This window comes from Bombina bombina, chromosome 3 (genome assembly GCF_027579735.1).
Source record: "Bombina bombina isolate aBomBom1 chromosome 3, aBomBom1.pri, whole genome shotgun sequence".
In the NCBI taxonomy this organism is placed as follows: Eukaryota; Metazoa; Chordata; class Amphibia; order Anura; family Bombinatoridae; genus Bombina; species Bombina bombina.
The window spans coordinates 547,377,444-547,400,058 of record NC_069501.1 but is presented as its reverse complement, the minus strand read 5'-3'; the positions used below and the strand labels follow the sequence as shown (position 1 = coordinate 547,400,058).

At 40.1% G+C, this 22,615-nt stretch overlaps 1 protein-coding gene across 1 annotated transcript in view; it reads right to left on the bottom strand.

Moving 5' to 3' along the window:
- Positions 1-22,615, bottom strand: part of LOC128653640 (proto-oncogene tyrosine-protein kinase Yrk-like) — a 316,484-nt gene that overhangs the window by 33,292 nt on the left and 260,577 nt on the right. The window contains 2 exon segments of the mRNA XM_053707049.1: positions 6,434-6,613; positions 16,665-16,820. Coding sequence (XP_053563024.1) covers positions 6,434-6,613; positions 16,665-16,820 — 336 coding nt within the window.

The window sequence follows — 22,615 nt, the reverse complement described above, 5'->3', positions numbered from 1 at the left end:
ATTTTTTCTAGAGATGGAAAACACTAGAAAATGCTGCTGATACCGGATTAATGTAAGTTAAGCCTGAATACAGTGATTTAATAACGACTGGTATCATGCTTACTCCCAGGGGTAATACCCTTATGATATTTACAATATAAAACGTTTGCTGGCATGTTTAATCGTTTTTATATATGCTTTGGTGATAAAACTTTATTGGGGCCTAGTTTTTTCCACATGGCTGGCTTAAATTTTGACTAGAAACAACTTCCACTGTTGTAGTATAAAAGTTACAGTTGATGCAGTTAAAATTACAAACTGTGACATCCAGCTTCCCTCAAAGGCCCTCTGAATGCTATAGGACATCTCTAAAGGGCCCAAAGGCTTTCCAAAGTCGTTTATTGGGGAAGGTAGGGCCACAGCTTGCTGTGGCAGTTGGTTGTGACTGTTAAAAAACGTCTCGTTTTTTTATCCGTTTTTTGAAGGGGTTAATCATCCATTTGCAAATGGGTGCAATGCTCTGTTAGCCTATTATACACACTGTAAAAATTTCGTTTGATTTACTGCATTTTTTCATTGTTTTTCAAATTCTAACAAAATTTGTTTCTCTTAAAGGCACAGTACCGTTTTTTATATTTGCTTGTTAACTTGATTTAAAGTGTTTTCCAAGCTTGCTAGTCTCATTGCTATTCTGTATAAACATGTCTGACATAGAAGAAACTCCTTGTTTATTATGTTTAAAAGCCATGGTGGAACCCCCTCTTAGAATGTGTACCAAATGTACTGATTTCATTTTATGCAATAAAGATCATTTTCTGTCTTTAAAAAATGTATCACCAGAGGAATCTGACGAGGGGGAAGTTATGCCGACTAACTTTCCCCACGTTTCAGACCCTTTGACTCCCGCTTAAGGGACTCACGCTCAAATGGCGCCAAGTACATCTAGGGCGCCCATAGCGTTTACTTTACAAGACATGGCGGCAGTCATGGATAATACACTGTCAGCGGTATTAGCCAGACTACCTGAACTTAGAGGTAAGCGAGATAGCTCTGGGGTGAGACAAAATGCAGAGCATACTGACGCTTTAAGAACCATGTCTGATACTGCCTCACAATATGCAGAAGCTGAGGAAAGAGAGCTTCAGTCAGTGGGTGATGTTAATGACTCAGGAAAGATACCTGATTCTAATATTTCTACATTTAAATTTAAGCTTGAACACCTCCGCGTGTTGCTTAGGGAGGTTTTAGCTGCTCTGAATGACTGTGATACCATTGCAGTGCCAGAGAAATTGTGTAGACTGGATAAATACTTTGCAGTGCCGGTGTGTACTGATGTTTTTCCAAATACCTAAAAGGTTTACAGAAATTATTAATAAGGAATGGGATAGACCAGGTGTGCCGTTCTCTTCCCCTCCTATTTTTAGAAAAATGTTTCCAATAGACGCCACCACATGGGACTTATGGCAGACAGTCCCTAAGGTGGAGGGAGCAGTTTCTACTCTAGTAAAGCGTACTACTATCCCTGTCGAGGACAGTTGTGTTTTTTTTTTTAGATCCAATGGATAAAAAATTAGAGGTTACCTTAAGAAAATATTTATTCAACAAGGTTTTATCCTACAGCCCCTTGCATGCATTGCCCCTGTCACTGCTGCTGCGGCGTACTGGTTTGAGTCTCTGGAAGAGGCTTTACAGGTAGCGACTCCATTGGATGACATACTTGGCAAACTTAGAGCACTTAAGCTAGCCAATTCTTTTATTCTGATGCCATTGTTCATTTGACTAAACTAACGGCTAAGAAATCTGGTTTTGCTATACAGGCGCGCAGAGCGCTATGGCTTAGATCATGGTCAGCTGACGTGACTTCAAAATCTAAGCTACTTAACATTCCCTTCAAGGGGCAGACCCTATTCGGCCTGGTTGAAGGAGATTATTGCTGATATCACTGGAGGAAAAGGTCATGCCCTTCCTCAGGACAGGTCCAAATCTAGGGCCAAACAGTCTAATTTTCGTGCCTTTCAAAACTTCAAGGCAGGTGCGGCATCAACTTCCTCTAATAATAAACAAGAGGGAACTTTTGCTCAATCCAAAACGGTCTGGAGACCAAACCTGACATGGAAAAAAAGGTAAGCAGGTTAAAAAGCCTGCTGCTGCCTCTAAGACAGCATGAAGGAACGGCCCCCTATCCGGGAACGGATCTAGTAGGGGGCAGACTTTCACTCTTTGCCCAGGCGTGGGCAAGAGATGTTCAGGATCCCTGGGCGTTGGAAATTATATCCCAGGGATATCTTCTGGACTTCAAAGCTTCCCCCCCCAAAAGGGAGATTTCACCTTTCACAATTATCTGCACACCAGATAAAGAGAGAGGCATTCTTACACTGTGTACGAGTCCTCCTAGTTATGGGAGTGATCCATCCAGTTCCAAAGGAGGAACAGGGACAGGGTTTTTACTCAAATCTGTTTGTGGTTCCCAAAAAAGAGGGAACCTTCAGACCAATTTTGGATCTAAAGATCTTAAACAAATTCCTCAAAGTTCCGTCGTTCAAGATGGAAACTATTCGTACCATCCTACCACTGATCCAGGATCTAAAGGATGCTTATCTTCACATTCCGATACACAAAGATCATCATCGGTTTCTCAGGTTTGCCTTTTAAGACAGGTATTACCAGTTGTAGCTCTTCCCTTGTGATTAGCTACAGCCCCAAGAATCTTTACAAAGGTTCTAGGGTCACTTATGTCGGTCCTAAGGCCGCGGGGCATAGCAGTAGCCCCTTATTTAGACGACATCCTGATACAGGCGTCAAACTTCCAAATTGCCAAGTCTCATACGGACGTAGTACTGGCATTTCTGTGGTCGCATGGGTGGAAAGTGAACGAGGAAAAGAGTTCTCTATCCCCACTCACAAGAGTTTCCTTTCTAGGGACTCTGATAGATTCTGTAGAAATGAAAATTCACCTGACGGAGTCCAGGTTATCAAAGCTTCTAAATTCCTGCCGGGTTCTTCATTCCATTCCGCGCCCTTCGGTGGTTCAGTGTATGGAAGTAATCGGCTTAATGGTAGCGGCAATGGACATAGTGCCGTTTGCACGCTTACATCTCAGACCGCTGCAACTATCAGTCAGTGGAGCGGGGATTACACAGATTTGTCCCCTCAACTGAATCTGGACCAAGAGACCAGGGATTCTCTTCTCTGGTGGCTATCTCGGGTCCATCTGTCCAAAGGTATGACCTTTCGCAGGCCAGATTGGACAATTGTTACGACAGATGCCAGCCTTCTAGGTTGGGGTGCAGTCTGGAACTCCCTGAAGGCGCAGGGATTGTGGACTCAGGAGGAGTCTCTCCTTCCATTAAATATTCTGGAACTAAGAGCGATATTCAAGGCTCTTCAGGCTTGGCCTCAGTTAGCAACTCTGAGGTACATCAGATTTCAGTCGGACAACATCACGACTGTAGCTTACATCAACCATCAAGGGGGAACGAGAAGTTCCCTAGAGATGCTAGAAGTTTCAAAAATAATTCGCTGGACAGAGATTCACTCTTGCCACCTATCAGCTATCCATATCCCAGGTGTAGAGCACTGGGAGGCGGATTTTCTAAGTCGTCAGACTTTTCATCCGGGAGAGTGGGAACTCCATCCGGAGGCATTTGCACAACTGATTCATCGTTGGGGCAAACCAGAACTGGATCTCATGGCGTCTCGCCAGAACGCCAAGCTTCCGTGTTACAGATCCAGGTCCAGGGATCCCAAGGCGACACTGATAGATGCTCTAGCAGCACCCTGGTCTTTCAACCTGGCTTATGTGTTTCCACCGTTTCCTCTGCTCCCTCGACTGATTGCCAAGATCAAGCAGGAGAGAGCATTGGTGATTCTGATAGCACCTGTGTGGCCACGCAGGACCTGGTATGCAGATCTAGTGGACATGTCATCCTTTCCACCATGGTCTCTGCCTCTGAGACAGGACCTTCTACTTCAGGGTCCTTTCAACCATCCAAATCTAATTTCTCTGAGGCTGACTGCCTGGAGATTGAACGCTTGATTTTATCAAAGCGTGGCTTCTCCGAGTCAGTTATTGATACCTTAATACAGGCACGAAAGCCTGTCACCAGGAAAATTTACCATAAGGTATGGCGTAGATATCTTTATTGGTGTGAATCCAAGGGTTACTCATGGAGTAAGGTCAGGATTGCTAGGATATTATCTTTTCTCCAAGAAGGTTTGGAAAAAGGATTGTCAGCTAGTTAAGCGTCTGGCAGATGTTCCAGACGTTCAGGCATTTTGTCAGGCTTTAGTTAGAATCAAGCCTGTGTTTAAACCTGTTGCTCCACCATGGAGCTTAAACTTGGTTCTTAAGGTTCTTCAAGGAGTTCCGTTTGAACCTCTTCATTCCATAGATATCAAGCTTTTATTTTGGAAAGTTCTTTTTTTGGTAGCTATTTCCTTGGCTCGTAGAGTCTCTGAGCTATCTGCCTTACAATGTGATTCTCCTTATCTGATTTTTCATACGGATAAGGTAGTCCTGCGTACCAAAACCTGGGTTCTTACCTAAGGTGGTATCTAACAAGAATATCAATCAAGAGATTGTTGTTCCATCCTTGTGTTACACAATTTGGACGTGGTCCGTGCTTTAAAGTTTTACTTACAAGCTACTAAAGATTTTCGTCAAACATCTGCTTTGTTTGTTGTCTACTCTGGACAGAGGAGAGGTCAAAAGGCTTCGGCAACCTCTTTTTCTTTTTGACTAAGAAGCTTAATCCGCTTAGCCTATGAGACTGCTGGACAGCAACCTCCTGAAAGGATTACAGCTCATTCCACTAGAGCTGTGGCTTCCACTTGGGCCTTTAAAAATGAGGCTTCTTTTGATCAGATTTGCAAGGCGATGACTTGGTCTTCGCTTCATATTTTTTCAAAATTTTACAAATTTGATACTTTTGCTTCTTCGGAGGCTATATTTGGGAGAAAGGTTTTACGGGCAGTGGTTCCTTCCATTTAAGTTCCTGCCTTGTCCCTCCCTTCATCCGTGTACTTTAGCTTTGGTATTGGTATCCAACAAGTAATGGATGATCCGTGGACTGGATACACCTTACAAGAGAAAACACAATTTATGCTTACCTGATAAATTTATTTCTCTTGTGGTGTATCCAGTCCACGGCCCGCCCTGTCATTTTAAGGCAGGTAATTTTTAAATTTAAACTACAGTAACCACTGCACCCTATGGTTCCTCCTTTCTCGGCTTGTTTTCGGTCGAATGACTGGCTATGACAGTTAGGGGAGGAGCTATATTACAGCTCTGCTGTGGGTGTCCTCTTGCAACTTCCTGTTGGGAATGAGAATATCCCACAAGTAATGGATGATCTGTGGACTGGATACACCACAAGAGAAATAAATTTATCAGGTAAGCATAAATTGTGTTTTTAGGTTAAAATTAAAGGGACATTCAACAACAAAAATAATTCCTGAAAAAATGTTAAAGTGAGTAAAAAAACAAAATTGTAATGCACTTTAATTTTGTTTTTGTTTCCACTCTTTTCCTTTTCCTGTACTTTAACTCCAAAACCTTTTTTTCCCCACTGCTCTAGAAAGGCACAAGTGCAGACTGCAGTATTCAGAATCCTGACCCTGCAATATGCTACATAGTACTTGGTTGACCAGTGTTGTAGCCTATTTTTACATGTCATGGGCCACAAAAAAGTAGATAATATAAACATACATGGTTTTTTTAGGGGTATGCCTCTAGACTGCAAAGCAATACAAATAATGCTACCAAATAGACAGTTATAAAACCATCTATTTTACAATGCAGTGTTTAAAGGGACACTGAACCCAAATGTTTTATTTTGTGATTCAGATAGAGCATGCAATTTTAAGCAACTTTCTAATTTACTCCTATTATCAATTTTTCTTCATTCTCTTGGTATCTTTATTTGAAAAGCAAGAATGTAAGATTAGATGCCGGCCCATTTGTGGTGAACAACCTGGGTTGTTCTTGCTGATTGGTGGATAAATTCATCCACCAATAAACAAGTGCTGTCCGTGGTCTGAACCAAAAATCGACTGGCTCCTTAGCTTAGATGCCTTCTTTTTCAAATAAAGATAGCAAGAGAACGAAGAACAGTTGATAATAGGAGTAAATTAGAAAGTTGCTTAAAATAGCATGCTCTATCTGAATCACGAAAGAAAAAATTTGGGTTTAGTGTCCCTTTAACTGTTGATAAACACTGGGCACATATAAAGAGGACCCAAATGTCCCTTTAATACATATACCCACTGCCAATTATCAGCAAACCCTGTTTTCCATCATTATCAGCAACACTTACCACCTACTTCCATTTAAACCATATGCAACAGTTTCAAATAATTAATATCTTTAGAACTACAAGCACACACACAAAAACACATTTTACAGTTTGCATTTGTCTATATTACACATGCATTTAAGGAAGGAATTGTTCATTACCTTTGGTCATAAATTCAGTCACAATATATATAGGTTCCTCAGACACCACTGCATATAACTGCACTAGTTTATCATGGCGAAGCTTCTTCATAATCTGAGCCTCATCCAGGAATGCCTCTGAGGACATAGTTCCAGTTCTTAGTGTCTTAACAGCCACATTGATAGACCCATTCCATGTTCCTTGTGGGTAGAAAGGGAGGTGCAATGCTTTAGAATTTCATATACATAAGAATACATACAACACATTGAGACATTTTCTTGAAGACTGTACAGACAGTCCTATTGTAAAATAGAACGTTTGGGTGATGTCTTGACTGTGCATTGTGTATATAAATGATGATCTGCTGACTATAGATTATAGGGATACACTCAGATTGTCCCATGGTTTTATATGGTGACTAGATTATAGACAGCGGCTCAGACAGTCCCGTGGTATACAGCGTCTGCTCCTGACTGTAGATTATGAAGACAAGCTCTGAGAAACATGGCATGCTCTCTTGACTAAACATTATAGACACAGGCTTAGATAGTTCTGCAATCTATAGTATGATCCGGTGACAGAAAATTATAGTGGCAGGTTTACAAAATCCAGACATATCTGCGGTTAGGTTTCCCCTACAACAAAGCTGTGAAATCAGTGTGCAGAATTTCATCTAAAACCCAAGTGCTATTTCTGGTGCTAATGTGTAGTGTGACAGACCCTTCTGTCAGGACTGAAAGAGTTAACTGTGTTTAGCTTTAAGAATCTAATTTATAAAGACAGGTTTTCTGGCCTCAGCTATTGTGTGCTATAATTACATTTAAGTAATAAACAGGCCATTGTTTAATCACCCTCAGAGAACAGAGGCTAGGTGATAAGACAAGCCAAATGTGTTTAAGTTGTTATCTGCCTAAGTAAAGTATTTAAGTAATATAATTCTATTGTATCATGTCAAGGGCGCTTCTCCCTTTTATCTAATGTACAACATTCTTTCAACCCCCATCTGAGGGGGGGTCAAAAACCTGTATAAATCTGTGTGCTGCCTTTTAATAAATGTCATTCTGTTTTAAACCTGAAACTGGCTGGGTTGTGATTGTCTATGCAGGACATTGTTCATCTGGGGTTAACCCTTGGTACACAGTTGGTACCGTAACATTGGTGGCAGCGGTGGGATGAACCTTATCGCCCAGAAGAGCAACTACACAAGCCAGTAACCTCAGGAAGAGGGGGATTATTACAATACTGACTAAGATGGAAAGAGTACCAGGGACAGAAGGAACCAATGGGCCCAGCATAGCAGACAGAACCCCCGCAGAAGCAAGCTTTGATCGGGCGGTTAAAATAAGACTGGCATATTATGGCCCCAACCCATCTGCGGAAATTATCGACCGGGTCATAGCAGCTGTGGAGGCCAACCTACTTCGCCAAAGCGGCGCTGCAGCAAACCCAGTGGAAAAGAGAAAAGTAAATTTTGCAGCTTTTAAAAACTTCCTGGAAACAGAAGGAGAGATTGATGGGTACCTTGCGGATTTTGAGAGGCAATGTGCACTACACAAGGTACCCGCAGAGGACTGGGTCATGATATTATCCGGAAAATTATCCGGCCGGGCCAGTGAGGCTTTTCGGGCCATTCCAGATGAGGAAGTCGGGGATTATAATACTGTAAAAGAGGCTCTGCTCTCCAGGTATGCGGTTACACCGGAGGCATACCGGAGGCGGTTCAGAGACACTGTTAAATTAGCTGGTGATTCCTACCTTGAGTGGGCATGTAAGGTGCACCGCACAGCAGCTCACTGGATAGCGGGGTGCCAAGCCGTATCTGGGGAAGAGGTGCTGCAGCTATTCCTGTTGGAACATTGCTTCGACAAGTTACCCGCAGGAGTTCGAGAGTGGGTTCGGGACCGTAAACCCTCCACCCTGCATGAAGCTGCTCGCCTGGCAGATGAGTATACGGATGCCCGCAAACTGGACACTGCTACCACTAAGCCCCCTGCCAGAGTGGAGTACAGACCCCCAGTCACCCCAGCAGCTGCCAGTTACCAACCCCCGGCGCACCGCTATACCACACGGCCTCTGGCCACGAACTACCCTCAGAGAGCCCTGTTCAATTCGCGGGGCTACTCACAACCTATTCGGTGCTTTGGATGTAAGCAACTAGGGCACAAAAGACCAGAGTGTCCCCTAAACGCAGCGAACCAAGCACAGTCCTGGAGAAGACCCGCTAGCGGAATCCCACGTAATCCTCAGCCTGCGGCCCGCTATGTAGAGGCGCAAGAATGCTGGGGCATCCTACATGAGGCAGACCTTGTGCAAGCTGCCCACCGGAATAACCGGCAACTGGTTAAAGTGAATGGGAAGGAGGTCAGTGGTCTACGGGATACTGGTGCTACCATGACCTTGCTTCGAAAGAACTTGGTGTCTGAGAAACAGCACACAGGAGACACTGTGGCTGTGAGGGTAGCAGGGGGCACTGTGTTCCGCCTACCTGTTGCCAGGGTGCATTTGGATTGGGGAGGGGGCGCTAGACCTGTGAATGTGGGGGTCATGAAGGATTTACCAGCTGATGTTCTCCTTGGAAATACCTTGGTCCCCCTTGTTTCTGCCTATGCTCCCATGGGTCCCGCTGATGTTAACCCTGTGACTACCCGTGCTCAGATCCGTGCAGCAGAGACTGACCCCCCTGCTGCTAAGCCCCAGGACGCTGAGCTCAGTAAATCTCTATCCGCTATTGATATGTGGGAGTCGCGTTACAATGCGCTGATGAAGGAGAAGAGTCACGTAGAGGATAAAATGGTCACGTTAAATAATCATGTAACAGTGCTAGCGGGAGAGAAGAGGAGTGCAGAGGAAAAAGCACGTTTAGAACAGGAATCTCTGCTAGACAAGCTGCACCGACAGACTGCAGAAAACACCAGCTTGAGAGTGGAACATGAAACATTAAGGACAAACTTAGTGACACTGGAGGAGAAGCTGACGCTGGCTCATAGGGAGGTGCAGCAACTCAAGGGCACCCTATGTCAGTATGAAGGGATTGTGGATACCTATAAAGAGCAGGTACAAAAACCACGTAAAGAAGCCGATGATATTTTGAAGGACTGTTTAGCCCTAGTCGGGGCACTGAAGAGGTTGAACCCTTATTTATACAGACAGGGATTCTCTCTCATAACGGGAATACAGATGGATTGTCCCAGCAAACTGACATGCCTACCACCTCCTAGTCCGGTCATCCCCAGGTTGACCCGCAAAAGGGTCAAGCCGGGTCTGCCGGAGTGTTCCACAAGGGGGGAGCTATGTGACAGACCCTTCTGTCAGGACTGAAAGAGTTAACTGTGTTTAGCTTTAAGAATCTAATTTATAAAGACAGGTTTTCTGGCCTCAGCTATTGTGTGCTATAATTACATTTAAGTAATAAACAGGCCATTGTTTAATCACCCTCAGAGAACAGAGGCTAGGTGATAAGACAAGCCAAATGTGTTTAAGTTGTTATCTGCCTAAGTAAAGTATTTAAGTAATATAATTCTATTGTATCATGTCAAGGGCGCTTCTCCCTTTTATCTAATGTACAACATTCTTTCAACCCCCATCTGAGGGGGGGTCAAAAACCTGTATAAATCTGTGTGCTGCCTTTTAATAAATGTCATTCTGTTTTAAACCTGAAACTGGCTGGGTTGTGAATTGCTGATTGTCTATGCAGGACATTGTTCATCTGGGGTTAACCCTTGGTACACAGTTGGTACCGTAACATGTAGGATACCTAGGGATAACTTCTGTCTGCAAATTAAAGACATGTTTATAGAATGCTTCAATATTGGCACTTTTCCCCATCCAATTTGACCACCAAATTACAAACTTGAGTAGACGATATATCACTCACTACTAGGGAAAAAAAAAAAGCAATTCACAAGGGGGGTCTTTTTAAAAAGGAACATTTTAGATGGGTCCCAACTAAATCAAGACAGTCTACCAGTTTCTGCTGTTTATATGGACACTCCTGGTGTGTAATAATCTTCCTGAATGCAGATTATAGGTACAAAATCAGAAAGATATGGGATATATAGGGTGAGTGCTAACATGTGTGTGGTGACCTACAAATTACAGATAATATATAGAGACTTGCTGTGATATTCCTTTAAATATACTCCTCCCTTCAACTTCCTCTCCCTATTTAAAGCACTTCTTTGCACATACAAACTGCCTGTTAATTGAAGTGGTTTGTCACTCAGACTACTCGATCCTGAGCTTAAGTAAATTTCTTTAAAGTTTTCCTTACAGGTCCTTCTTGGAAAAGTTATAGTGATCTACAGCTATCTCTAGTAGAGCCTAAATCTACTAAAGCAACTATTCACCTTTTTCCCGGATTCCACTAATATCCTTGCAGGTTTGTCTTCATGCCGCACAAACAGCTGATGCATTGAACGGAGCAGCGAATACCGGAAGTAAGTCACGCTCACACCCCTCTCGGCTTCACTCTCCTATTCAGCCTGTCGCAGGTAAGACGCTCTGCTCTGAAGCAGCCGGAACAACGCTATACAATCACGAGTAAGGTAAATTGCACTCTGTATAATCCTTAGCAAATACTTGAACTGTGCAACCAATTTACCTTTAAGACTGAGTTACCTTTATATCTGTGATTTGTTACCGATCTACCTAAGCTATTAGTACCACTCAAGTGAACTCTAATACGGCATCACTGGACTTTGTATATATTTATTTTATTGCGTGTGTGAGTGTGTGAAGATGAATGGGGAAATCGTCACTATTACATATTAAGGATTAATACCTTTTGAACTGAATTATCGTTTATCACTACATATGAAACACCCTCTGTTGCTCATAACATCAAAGAATCAGGTTCAAGGTTTATAGCTTATCCTTACTGAAGTCATATATTTCAGAATATACAAGCCGGTATCTGAAAATATGAACTTTATTTCTGAATAATAAGCTCACTGTTTTTGTTCTCCTTTACAAGAAAGAAGTATTTGAGACAATAAAACAAAAGAGCAACAGTTCTATATATTAAAGTGACTAGAATATTACAGAATTAACAGGCCCACTACTCTGCTATTACTATTAGTTTAACCATGGATCCAAAGGAGATTAAGAATGAATTCTCCAACATCCATCAGAAATTGGATTATCTTGCACATGGTTTAACTGAAGTACAGGCAGAGAATACTGCATTAAAAGCACTTATAAAAGAATGCATAACCCCTAAAGAGTTGGAAATACCTGAGCCACAGATTCAGCCTCCAACACCATTTTCTGGTAAAAGATCAACTTTTAGAGATTTCAGAAATGCATGCAATTTGCTTTTTTCTCTCAAACCCAGGACATACCATAGTGAGAGAATAAAAGTGTGTACCACGATATCTTACCTATTGGGAGAGCCCAGAACATGGGCCAATAGATTATTTGAAGCAAATGATCCCATAATAGATTCTTTGCAGGACTTTTTTTTGGCCATGTCTACTTTATATGAGGACACTAACACTCAGATAACTGCAGAATCTAGATTACGCGCCCTTAAACAAGGGAAGAGGACTGTCGAGGAATACATCACAGACTTTCAGATGTGGGCCTCAGACTCCCTCTGGAATGAGGTCAGCCTCCGAAACCAATTCAGGTTAGGACTGTCTGAGAGCCTAAAAGACGAACTATCACGACTTGACATGCCAGAGACTTTGTCAGCACTCACAAAACTATGTATCACCCTGGATAGACGTTTAAGGGAGCGAAAGGCAGAGAGAATGGTGACTGAAAGTATCCCAAGACGTAACTTACCTCAACAGACTTCACAAGAAAGAACCCTATCCAACCCTGTACCCATGGAGATTGGCGCTATAAGGGGCCCCCTTACCTCAGAAGAGAAGATAAGGAGAAGGTTATCTAACCTGTGCCTATATTGTGCACATAAGGAGCATACTGTCAGTGTATGTCCATTATTAGCTAAGCAGAAAAAGGGTAAGACCGATTATATAAATCAAATACAAAATAATAGTAAGAGACAGCAGTTAATTATACCTCTTTCTTTACAGTGGGACCAACACAACCTACAGACTGAAGGATTACTTGACTCTGGGGCGACGGGTATATACATTAATACTGAATTTGTTGTTTTGAATAAAATTCCCACAGTGTGTAAAGCAAACCCCGTCTTTGTAAAGTTAATTGATGGATCATTCATTAAACAGGGGCCAATCACTCACCACACCATACCTCTTCTAGTAACCACATCGGGGGGACACACTGAATATCTATCATTTGACATACTACCCATAGCTCAACATTCTATTATATTAGGGTACACTTGGTTGAAATCACATAATCCTGAGATTGATTGGAAACAAGAATCAGTCAAACTTAATTCTAATTATTGTATGACAACCTGTTACCCTCACTGTACCATCGCCACAATAGAACAGGGTGTGCCAGAGGTTTATCAGGATCTAGGGGAAGTATTTGATTTAAAGGAAGCAGAAAATCTACCCCCTCATAGAGGATATGATTGTCCTATTGACATTATACCTCATTCACAGATACCTCATGGAAAAATATATCCAATGAACCAAAAAGAACTCCAAGATTTACGTACATACTTAGATGAAAATCTAAGAAAAGGTTTTATTTCTCATTCAACCTCACCAGCAGCTGCTGGGATGTTTTTCGTTAAAAATAAAGACGGAACATTACGCCCAATAATTGATTACAGGTCCCTAAATAAAATAACAATAAAGAATCGATACCCCCTACCCCTGATTCCAGAGTTGTTGGAGAGATTAACTGGGGCCACAATATTTACCAAACTCGATTTAAAAGGGGCCTACAATCTAATCCGCATAAAAGAGGGCGATGAATGGAAGACCGCTTTTCGCACCAGATACGGTTTGTTCCAATATAATGTCATGCCATTTGGATTATGCAATGCTCCGGCAACATTTCAGCATTTCATTAATTAAATATTCCATGATCTCACAGATGTCTGTGTAATCATATATCTGGATGATATTCTTATATATTCAAAAAATTTATTGGACCATCAAAAACATGTCCGATGGGTATTAACAAGACTCAGACAAAACAAACTATATGCCAAATTAGAGAAATGTATATTCCATGTTTCCGAGATTAAGTTTCTAGGTTATATCCTAAAACCCAACAAAATTGAGATGGATCAACAAAAGATCAAGGCCATTATTGATTGGCCCAGACCCACAACCAGACGCACTCTCCAGAGGTTTTTGGGGTTTGCAAATTTTTACAGGAGATTTATCAAGGATTTCTCTTCAGTGGTATAGCCACTTACTCAATTAACCAGTGTTAAACGCAAATTTCTTTGGACTGAAGAAACTCAAGAAGCTTTCTCCACACTAAAACATCTTTTCTCCACTGCACCTGTGCTAGCCCAACCTGACTATAAGCAATCATTCATCCTAGAGGTTGATGCTTCTAACACAGGAATTGGTGCAGTTCTTTCGCAACAAGATTCAACAACAAAACAGATCCATCCTATAGCATTCTACTCAAAAACATTTCTACCAGCAGAAACTAATTACAGCATCGGAGATAAGGAATTGTTAGCTATAAAGCGCGCTTTAGAACACTGGAGGCATCTACTAGAGGGAACTAAGGAACCTTTTTTGGTATATACCGATCATAAAAATTTGCAGTATCTGAAAAGTAATAAGACCCTCTCATCCCGTCAGGTTCGATGGGCTTTATTTATGGATCGATTCAATTTTCAAATAACATATCGACCAGGTAGTGCCAATACTAAAGCAGATGCCTTATCACGACAATTTGAAAAGACCTTAGTTGCTCAACAACAAACTCCGGTAATTCCAGAGGAAAAATTTCTAGGAACCCTCACATGTTTAGAGACAGAGATTCTTTTATGTCTAAAAAAAAGAGACTACTATTCCACAAGATTGTGTAAAAGACAATAATACAGGCTTGTTTTATCATAATGAGAGACTATACATTCCTCAAGACTTACGCAAACTTATATTATCATATACACATGATAGTTTGTTATCTGGACACACCGGTATTCAAAAGACAACCGAATTAACCAGACGATATTTTTGGTGGCCACAGATGGACAAAACTATAACTGAATATATAACTGGTTGTGATATATGTGCTAGAAACAAGATGGAACATAAGAAACCTATAGGTTTTTTAATACCCCTACCGATACCTGATAAACCATGGACATCCATATCCATGGATTTCATCGTAGAATTACCACAGTCTCAAAATTTCAATACCATATTTGTAGTAGTCGATCAATTGACTAAACTTGCACATTTCATCCCTCTTAAAGCTCTACCCAGTGCTCAAATAACAGCTAAAGCTTTTATTAGTTCTATTGTCCGTCTACATGGGTTACCAACGATGATTATTAGTGATCGGGGAACACAATTTACCTCTGCCTTTTGGAGATCTCTCTGTAAATTGCTAAAGATAGATGCTAGATATTCAACATCTTTCCATCCCCAGACGAATGGTTTGACTGAGCGTCTTAACCAAACACTAGAACAATATCTAAGATGTTATATAACACATTTACAGGACGATTGGGTCACATACCTCCCTATGGCAGAATTCTCATACAATAATTCCATCTCTTCATCAACAAAGATGACTCCGTTTTTTGCCACTTATGGGTACCACCCAACCTCTATGACTATCACTAATACATCAGTCACTTCTCCTAGCGCAACTACATATCTCAAAAATCTACATGACAGATTAAAAGACTTAAAGACTCACTTAGTTGATGCTAAAGACAGACAAAAATATTACTATGACCAAAGACGACGACCAACACCAAACTATAAGTTAGGTGATCAAGTACTGTTATCCACTAAGTATCTACGTTTACAGATTCCAAGCAAAAAATTGGCTAATCAGTATATAGGACCGTTTACTATTGATAAGATTATCAATTCTAATGCAGTAAGACTTCAGTTACCTACCCAATACAGAATTCATAATACTTTCCATGTTTCCCTCATAAAGCCATATACCTCAGATCACGAAAGGTTGAAATTAACCTCTCCCCCTCCTATAATTCTTGATAACCAGGAGGAGTTTGAAGTAGAAAAGATTTTAGATTCACGTATCAGGAGAAGAAGACTGGAATACTTGATTCAATGGAAGGGTTATGGTCCTGAGGAGAACTCATGGCAACCTCAGTCTGAAATTCATGCATCAAGACTTGTGAACCAATTTCATAGTCGCTATCCTTCCAAACCTCGTCCAGGTTCTCCGGGGATGCTCCCTTAACAGGGGGGAGATGTGATATTCCTTTAAATATACTCCTCCCTTCAACTTCCTCTCCCTATTTAAAGCACTTCTTTGCACATACAAACTGCCTGTTAATTGAAGTAGTTTGTCACTCAGACTACTCGATCCTGAGCTTAAGTAAATTTCTTTAAAGTTTTCCTTACAGGTCCTTCTTGGAAAAGTTATAGTGATCTACAGCTATCTCTAGTAGAGCCGAAATCTACTAAAGCAACTATTCACCTTTTTCCCGGATTCCACTAATATCCTTGCAGGTTTGTCTTCATGCCGCACAAACAGCTGATGCATTGAACGGAGCAGCGAATACCGGAAGTAAGTCACGCTCACACCCCTCTCGGCTTCACTCTCCTATTCAGCCTGTCGCAGGTAAGACGCTCTGCTCTGAAGCAGCCGGAACAACGCTATACAATAACGAGTAAGGTAAATTGCACTCTGTATAATCCTTAGCAAATACTTGAACTGTACAACCAATTTACCTTTAAGACTGAGTTACCTTTATATCTGTGATTTGTTACCGATCTACCTAAGCTATTAGTACCACTCAAGTGAACTCTAATACGGCATCACTGGACTTTGTATATATTTATTTTATTGCGTGTGTGAGTGTGTGAAGATGAATGGGGAAATCGTCACTATTACATATTAAGGATTAATACCTTTTGAACTGAATTATCGTTTCTCACTACATATGAAACACCCTCTGTTGCTCATAACATCAAAGAATCAGGTTCAAGGTTTATAGCTTATCCTTACTGAAGTCATATATTTCAGAATATACAAGCCGGTATCTGAAAATATGAACTTTATTTCTGAATAATAAGCTCACTGTTTTTGTTCTCCTTTACAAGAAAGAAGTATTTGAGACAATAAAACAAAAGAACAACAGTTCTATATATTAAAGTGACTAGAATATTACACTTGCAATTTAAAGAAACCACTTACCCTTCCAAACCTCACCAAAGCAGCCATGTCCCAGTTTTGTGTCCAGACTGATAGAATTTCTAGGTATTTCCCATGCATCTTTCGCTAGACCCAGCGTTTGAGGCTTTGAGTTGATACAAGGCTTTGTAAGTAGATGACATAGACCATCATTGTATTCTAGAAGGATGAAAAGAAGGGAGTGGAAAGGGAAATATGAAATGAGTGGATGGAATCTCTGGATAGTGGCAACAACATCTAGGAGAGAAAATGGTAGGTGGTAATTGATACCAGTGGCTTTCCGTAAAGTGGAACAATGGGGATGCAATGCAGTAAAATAATGAGAGACTTATGAAAGATTAGATATTCTAAAAGAGAGATGAGAAAAGGGAGTAAGATAAATACTTCTTTTATCAATTTTTGGTTCTATAAATTCTTTTAAAAAACATATTTCTTGATATCTTGTAAAACAGCCTAAACTGCAACACGATTTACAGAAAATCTATTTTTTTACTGGAACCAGATGCACAAATAGGTAACATACTGTATATCCATTTCCCCTTTATTTTTCAATTACATTTTAGCCTAAATAAATAAGCTTTACTTAGCCCTTTCTCTGCTGAGTCATTTCCATGCCTCTGTGCTGGAGCTGTTTTTAGTTGTTTAGCCCTAATTGCATTTAAACATACATTTTTTCTGTGAGGTACCCACACAAATTATATCAAGAAAAAAGATACAATCATGAGAATGAATGTATATAACTTCCTTTTTGTATCGCTGCCAGTCATGGCGTCTCCAATAGCCAAATCTTAATGTCTGTGTGTTTTTGGTGGTGCTGATTAAATCAGATAAGTCTTCTGTATTCTGTTCCTCGATATACCACAAGACCAAAGCATAAACGATGGTGCAATAAGTTTTAGACAAATCTTGCTACAAAAGGAATGTACTCACTGGAACAAGATGTAAAATTCACGATTGTTTATTGAAGACTCTTTGGCAGAATATCCTTTAAAAGGTTAATTAAAACAATAAAAAACATTAAAATAACTGCTCTACGTGTTTCACCGGTGCTACCGCCTTTCTCAAGAGCTAAAATATCTCAATAAAAGAGCTATAACAACTGGAGACGAATACACCTGTTACACTTTTAAAAGCTCCTCCTACCTATTCCCGACATTTATCGGCAAATAGTTTACATTTGAGCTTCTTCCCATTTGCCAAAGATGATTATCAAAAAAGACATTTTTGATAAAACAAATTAAGTTAAAATTGCATTATCTTTCTTTTTAATCAAATATACTTTGGATACATATCTTTACATCTGTGGTAAATGGTTCACAATCTCTACCTATCAGATTTCAATATATAGTTTAAAAAAGCCAAGAGTCTTAAACAATCCTGAATTTTACATCTTGTTCCAATGAGTAGATTCCTTTTTTTTAGCAGGATTTGTCTAAAATGTATTGTACCACTGTTTATGCTTTTGTCTTGAGGTATATTGAGAAACTGAATACAGAAGACTTACTTGCTTCAATCAGCGCCACCAAAAAAATACACCCACACAAATTATACCTTGGTGTTCCTTTCAGCAGACCTAAGATTTTTTTTTTTTTAAAATAACTTGAGTTTGCAGAAATATCCTACTATATGAAAATGCCAACATATCAAATACGGAAAAAAAAAGAAATTATGCTTATAGAGATACTAAACCCAATTTTTTTTCTGAGCATGCCATTTTAAGCAGCTTTCTAAGTCACTCCTATTGTCAATTGTTCTTCGTTCTCTTGCTATCTTTATTTCCGAAGAAGCAAAAACATCAAAACGGAAATTTTGGTAAAAGTATGTAGGGAAGACCATGTTGCAGCTTTGCAAATCTGTTCCACTGAAGCTTCATTTTTGAAAGCTTACAAAGTAGCAACTGATCTAGTAGATAGAACTGTGATACGTTGAGGAGGCGACCTTCACGCCACCAAGTATGATTTGTGAATTACCTGTTTTATCCTAGAAGACAAAGCCACTGCTGTAGCTTTTTTTACCTTTACAAGGGCCAGAATGATGCACAAATAAGCTTGTGCTCTGTCTGAAATCCTTAGTAGCCTGAAGATAAAATTTTAAGGTTATGGAGAAGCCTCACCTTGGAATTTGAAGGCTTAAAACACCAATAAGCAACAACAATTTCTTGATTTATATTGTCAGAAGAAACAACTTTAGGTAAAAAAATGTATTTGGTACGAAGTACAGCTTTATACTTGTAAAAAAATAAGGAAAGTAAATTCACATGATAAGGTTGATAGCTCTGAAACTATCCTAGCTCATGATATTGCCAAGAAAAAAGGACCTTCCAGGACAGGAACTTAATATCTATAGTATGCAAAGGCTCAAAAGGGGGAACAGAGAGAACTAGATTTTAATTCAATTGAATATAAATAGGTTTAACAATAGGTCTAATTCTTACTAAGGCATGGACAAAAGTCTGAATATCAGGAAGTTTGAACGAGAACAGATAGAGCTGAAATTTGACCCTTCAAAGAACTAGCAGATAGACCCTTATCTAAACTATGTTGCAGGAATGGAAGGATTCTAGGAATCCTGAAGGAATGCCAGCAAAAACCTCTGTTAGTATACCAATCAAAGTATATCTTCCATATGTTGTGGTACATTTTTAGAATTACAGGCTTTCTGGCCTGTAAAAGAGTAGTAATAGGTCTTGACATTGAGAAAGAAACCAGAGATGAGAATTGGACATATGAATTAAGTCTGCATACCAGGTTCTGCGGCTCCAAGCTGTGGCTATCAGAATGACTGAGATAGACTCCAACTTGATTCAATCTATTATCCTTAGAAGAACAACACATGGAGGAAAGAGGTATGCCAGATGAAAGTTACACGGACTCACTAAGGCATTGATCATCTGAGCTTTGGGATCCCTGGACCTTGCACAATAAGCTTGAAGCTTGTGGTTTAAGTAAGAGGCCATCAAGTCTATTTCTGGCAGATCCCACCTGTGAACCAATTGATCGAAAACTCTTTGATTGAGAAACCACTCTCCCGGATGTAGCGATTAGCAACTGAGATAGCCTGCCTCCCAATTCTTGACTCCCTGAATGTGAATTGCTGACAGAATGCATTGATTCTATTCTTCCCAAATTAAAATCTGAGGGACCTCCTGCATTGCCAAATGGCAGAGAGTTCCTCCATGATGATTTACATATGCCACAGCTGTGACATTGACTGAAAACTTCCCTTTTCAGGAGAGGCCCGACTGAAGAGCTTGAAGAATCGACAAAGTTCCAAGATTGTCACGAATACCTCAGGAGTTAGCTGAGAAGGGGTTAATTCTGTTTAGTTGTGAACTAAGTTGTTTGTTTTTTAAAAATAGCTGTGTACTGAGTTTGTTTGTGTTTTCTTTGATGTGCCAGAACCCCTCATAAATAGTTTCTAAAAAACCCTTCCTCCAAATGTTATTGTGTATGCATTGAGTCAATCTGTCAGCTCCAGATATACCACAGTGCTTCTCCCCCATATCCTGATGAGGTCAATAAAAGGACATTGGTCTAATGCCTATATGTGTTTAAAGACAGGGGGGTTTCTTAGCCCGCCCAGGAGGGTGTGGTCAGGCAATCTGATCTATGGAAAATAGGTATAAGAATCTTATTTTTCAGCTATCAGATGTCATTTTTACAAGGGAGGCTGTGACAACACAGAGTAAGGACCTAATTGCTTCAAGCCATCTCTCTGGTAACAGATTCCAAAGACTTGTACAGTGTAAGGTTTCTAATTTTCTTCTTTTAATTTTGAAAAACTGTTTGCTAATGTGTAATTTTATTTGTAACAACATTTTATTAATAATGCATTGTGCATAAAACTTTTGGCATAATAAATAATTCTTTTATTAAGTTTGGCCTTTGTCTAATAATTGAACCACGTTACTGAAAGAGACTGGAATATTAGAACTGTATAATTTAGGTTATTTTCTGCTAAATTGTACTCAGAAAGTTAATGTGCAAGGCTGGGTTTTTCCTTAGGATTTTCCCTTTAATAAATCATAAGTGGTGGCAGCATTGTTAGTTTAGTGTGGGTGGCATTAAAGGGGAGTTTGCGCATTTCTTTTAAAGGGACACTGAACCCAATTTTTTTCTTTTGTAATTCAGAAAGATCATGCAATTTTAAGCAACTTTCTAATTTACTCCTATTATCAATGTTTCCTAGTTCTCTTGCTATCATTATTTGAAAAAGAAGGCATCTAAGCTTTTTTTGGTTTCAGTACTCTGGACAGCACTTTTTTATTGGTGGATGAATTTATCCACCAATCAGCAAGGACAACCCAGGTTGTTCACCAAAAATGGGCCGGCATCTAAACTTACAATCTTGTATTTCAAATAAAGATACCAAGAGAATGAAGAAAATTTGATAATAGGAGTAAATTAGAAAATTGCTTAAAATGTCATGCTCAATCTGAATCACAAAATATTTTTTTTGGGTACAGTGTCCCTTTAAGTCTAGTACAGACTAGAGAGTGTTGTTAACCCCTGTTAACGGCTGCTTAATAAATGGAGCCCTATAGCGTTATTAAAGGGACATTGAACCCAAATTTTTTCATTTATGATTCAGATAGAGCATGTAATTTTAAACAAATTTCTAATTTACTCCTATTATCAATTTTTTTCGTTCACTTGCTATCTTTATTTGAAAAAAGGCATCTAAGCTTTTTTTTGGGGTTCAGACTATGGATAGCACTTTTTTATTGGTGGATGGATTTATCCACCAATCAGCAAGAACCACCCAGGTTGTTCACCAAAAATGGGCCGGCATCTCAACTTACATTCTTGCATTTCAAATAAAGATACCAAGATAATGAAGACAATTTGATAATAGGAGTAAATGAGAAAGTTGCTTAAAATTTCATGCTCTATCTGAATCACGAAAGAAAAAATTTGGGTTCAGTGTCCCTTTAAATAAATGTGCATATTACAATCTGTTGGAGAGGTGGAGAGAAACAAATGTGGAAGTAGCAAATTACGACAGAACACCGGCAGTAACCACCAGCGAGCAATGAGTAAATGCAGCAGTCTGCAGTGTCCTTAAAGAGACACCCCCCAAAAAATCAGAACAGTTGTTTAAATAAATAAGCAGCTGAGTATTAAAAAGGCTGTTGTGAGTCCATAAACCCCCCAGGTATAGTGTAAATAGAAAAAAGTTTGTCCCAAACACTAGAATAAAATCTATGTGTCTAAAGGTGTTACCTCAGTCCCCTAGCTATGCTATACAATGTAGTGTATCTACAAACAGCCTGTGGGATATGTGAGTGCTGTTTGACACTTACCTGAGATGAGCAACCACTCCACTGAGCTTACCAGCAAGGAAGAAGCTGCGTCCAATAGAGAGCCCATCCAGTGTTGTGAATAGAACAGCAGAGGATATAACAGAGGAGTACTGATAATCCCACAGAAGGATGCTAAGGGACATGTCCTGCAACCCCTCCGGGGAATTATGGCTGAAATCCCATAGGGATATACTATACCTATAATTTAGAACTGCTATACTCCTGAATCTTGATGCAGCACAAAAAAGGGGTTATGGGTCTCACATGGTACAGGGATGACAATGGTATAAGATCCCACATTGAAGGAAAGAAGGGGTTCTCATCTGTCTAAACTGGAGCCTCATACCCCTCTGTGTTTTATGGGGGGAGGATAGGGGCTCTAAAAGTGCCCCCCCCCATAACGCACTGCACAGGTGTATACTTGCGGCACTTGATCACCATTACCATGATCATTTGAAATTTAGAGGGGGTGAGACCTCATTTAAAAGCAATTACCTCTTTCACAATAGGGGTCACATACCCCTTTAAAATGCAAGAGGCAATATCCTGCAGATGGACTAATAGGTGTCTAAGGCTGAGACGTCTCTAACAGAGTCCCCCTCTCCCCCATTTAGTTTGTGCTAGACGGACAAAAGACCCCCTCATATAAAAA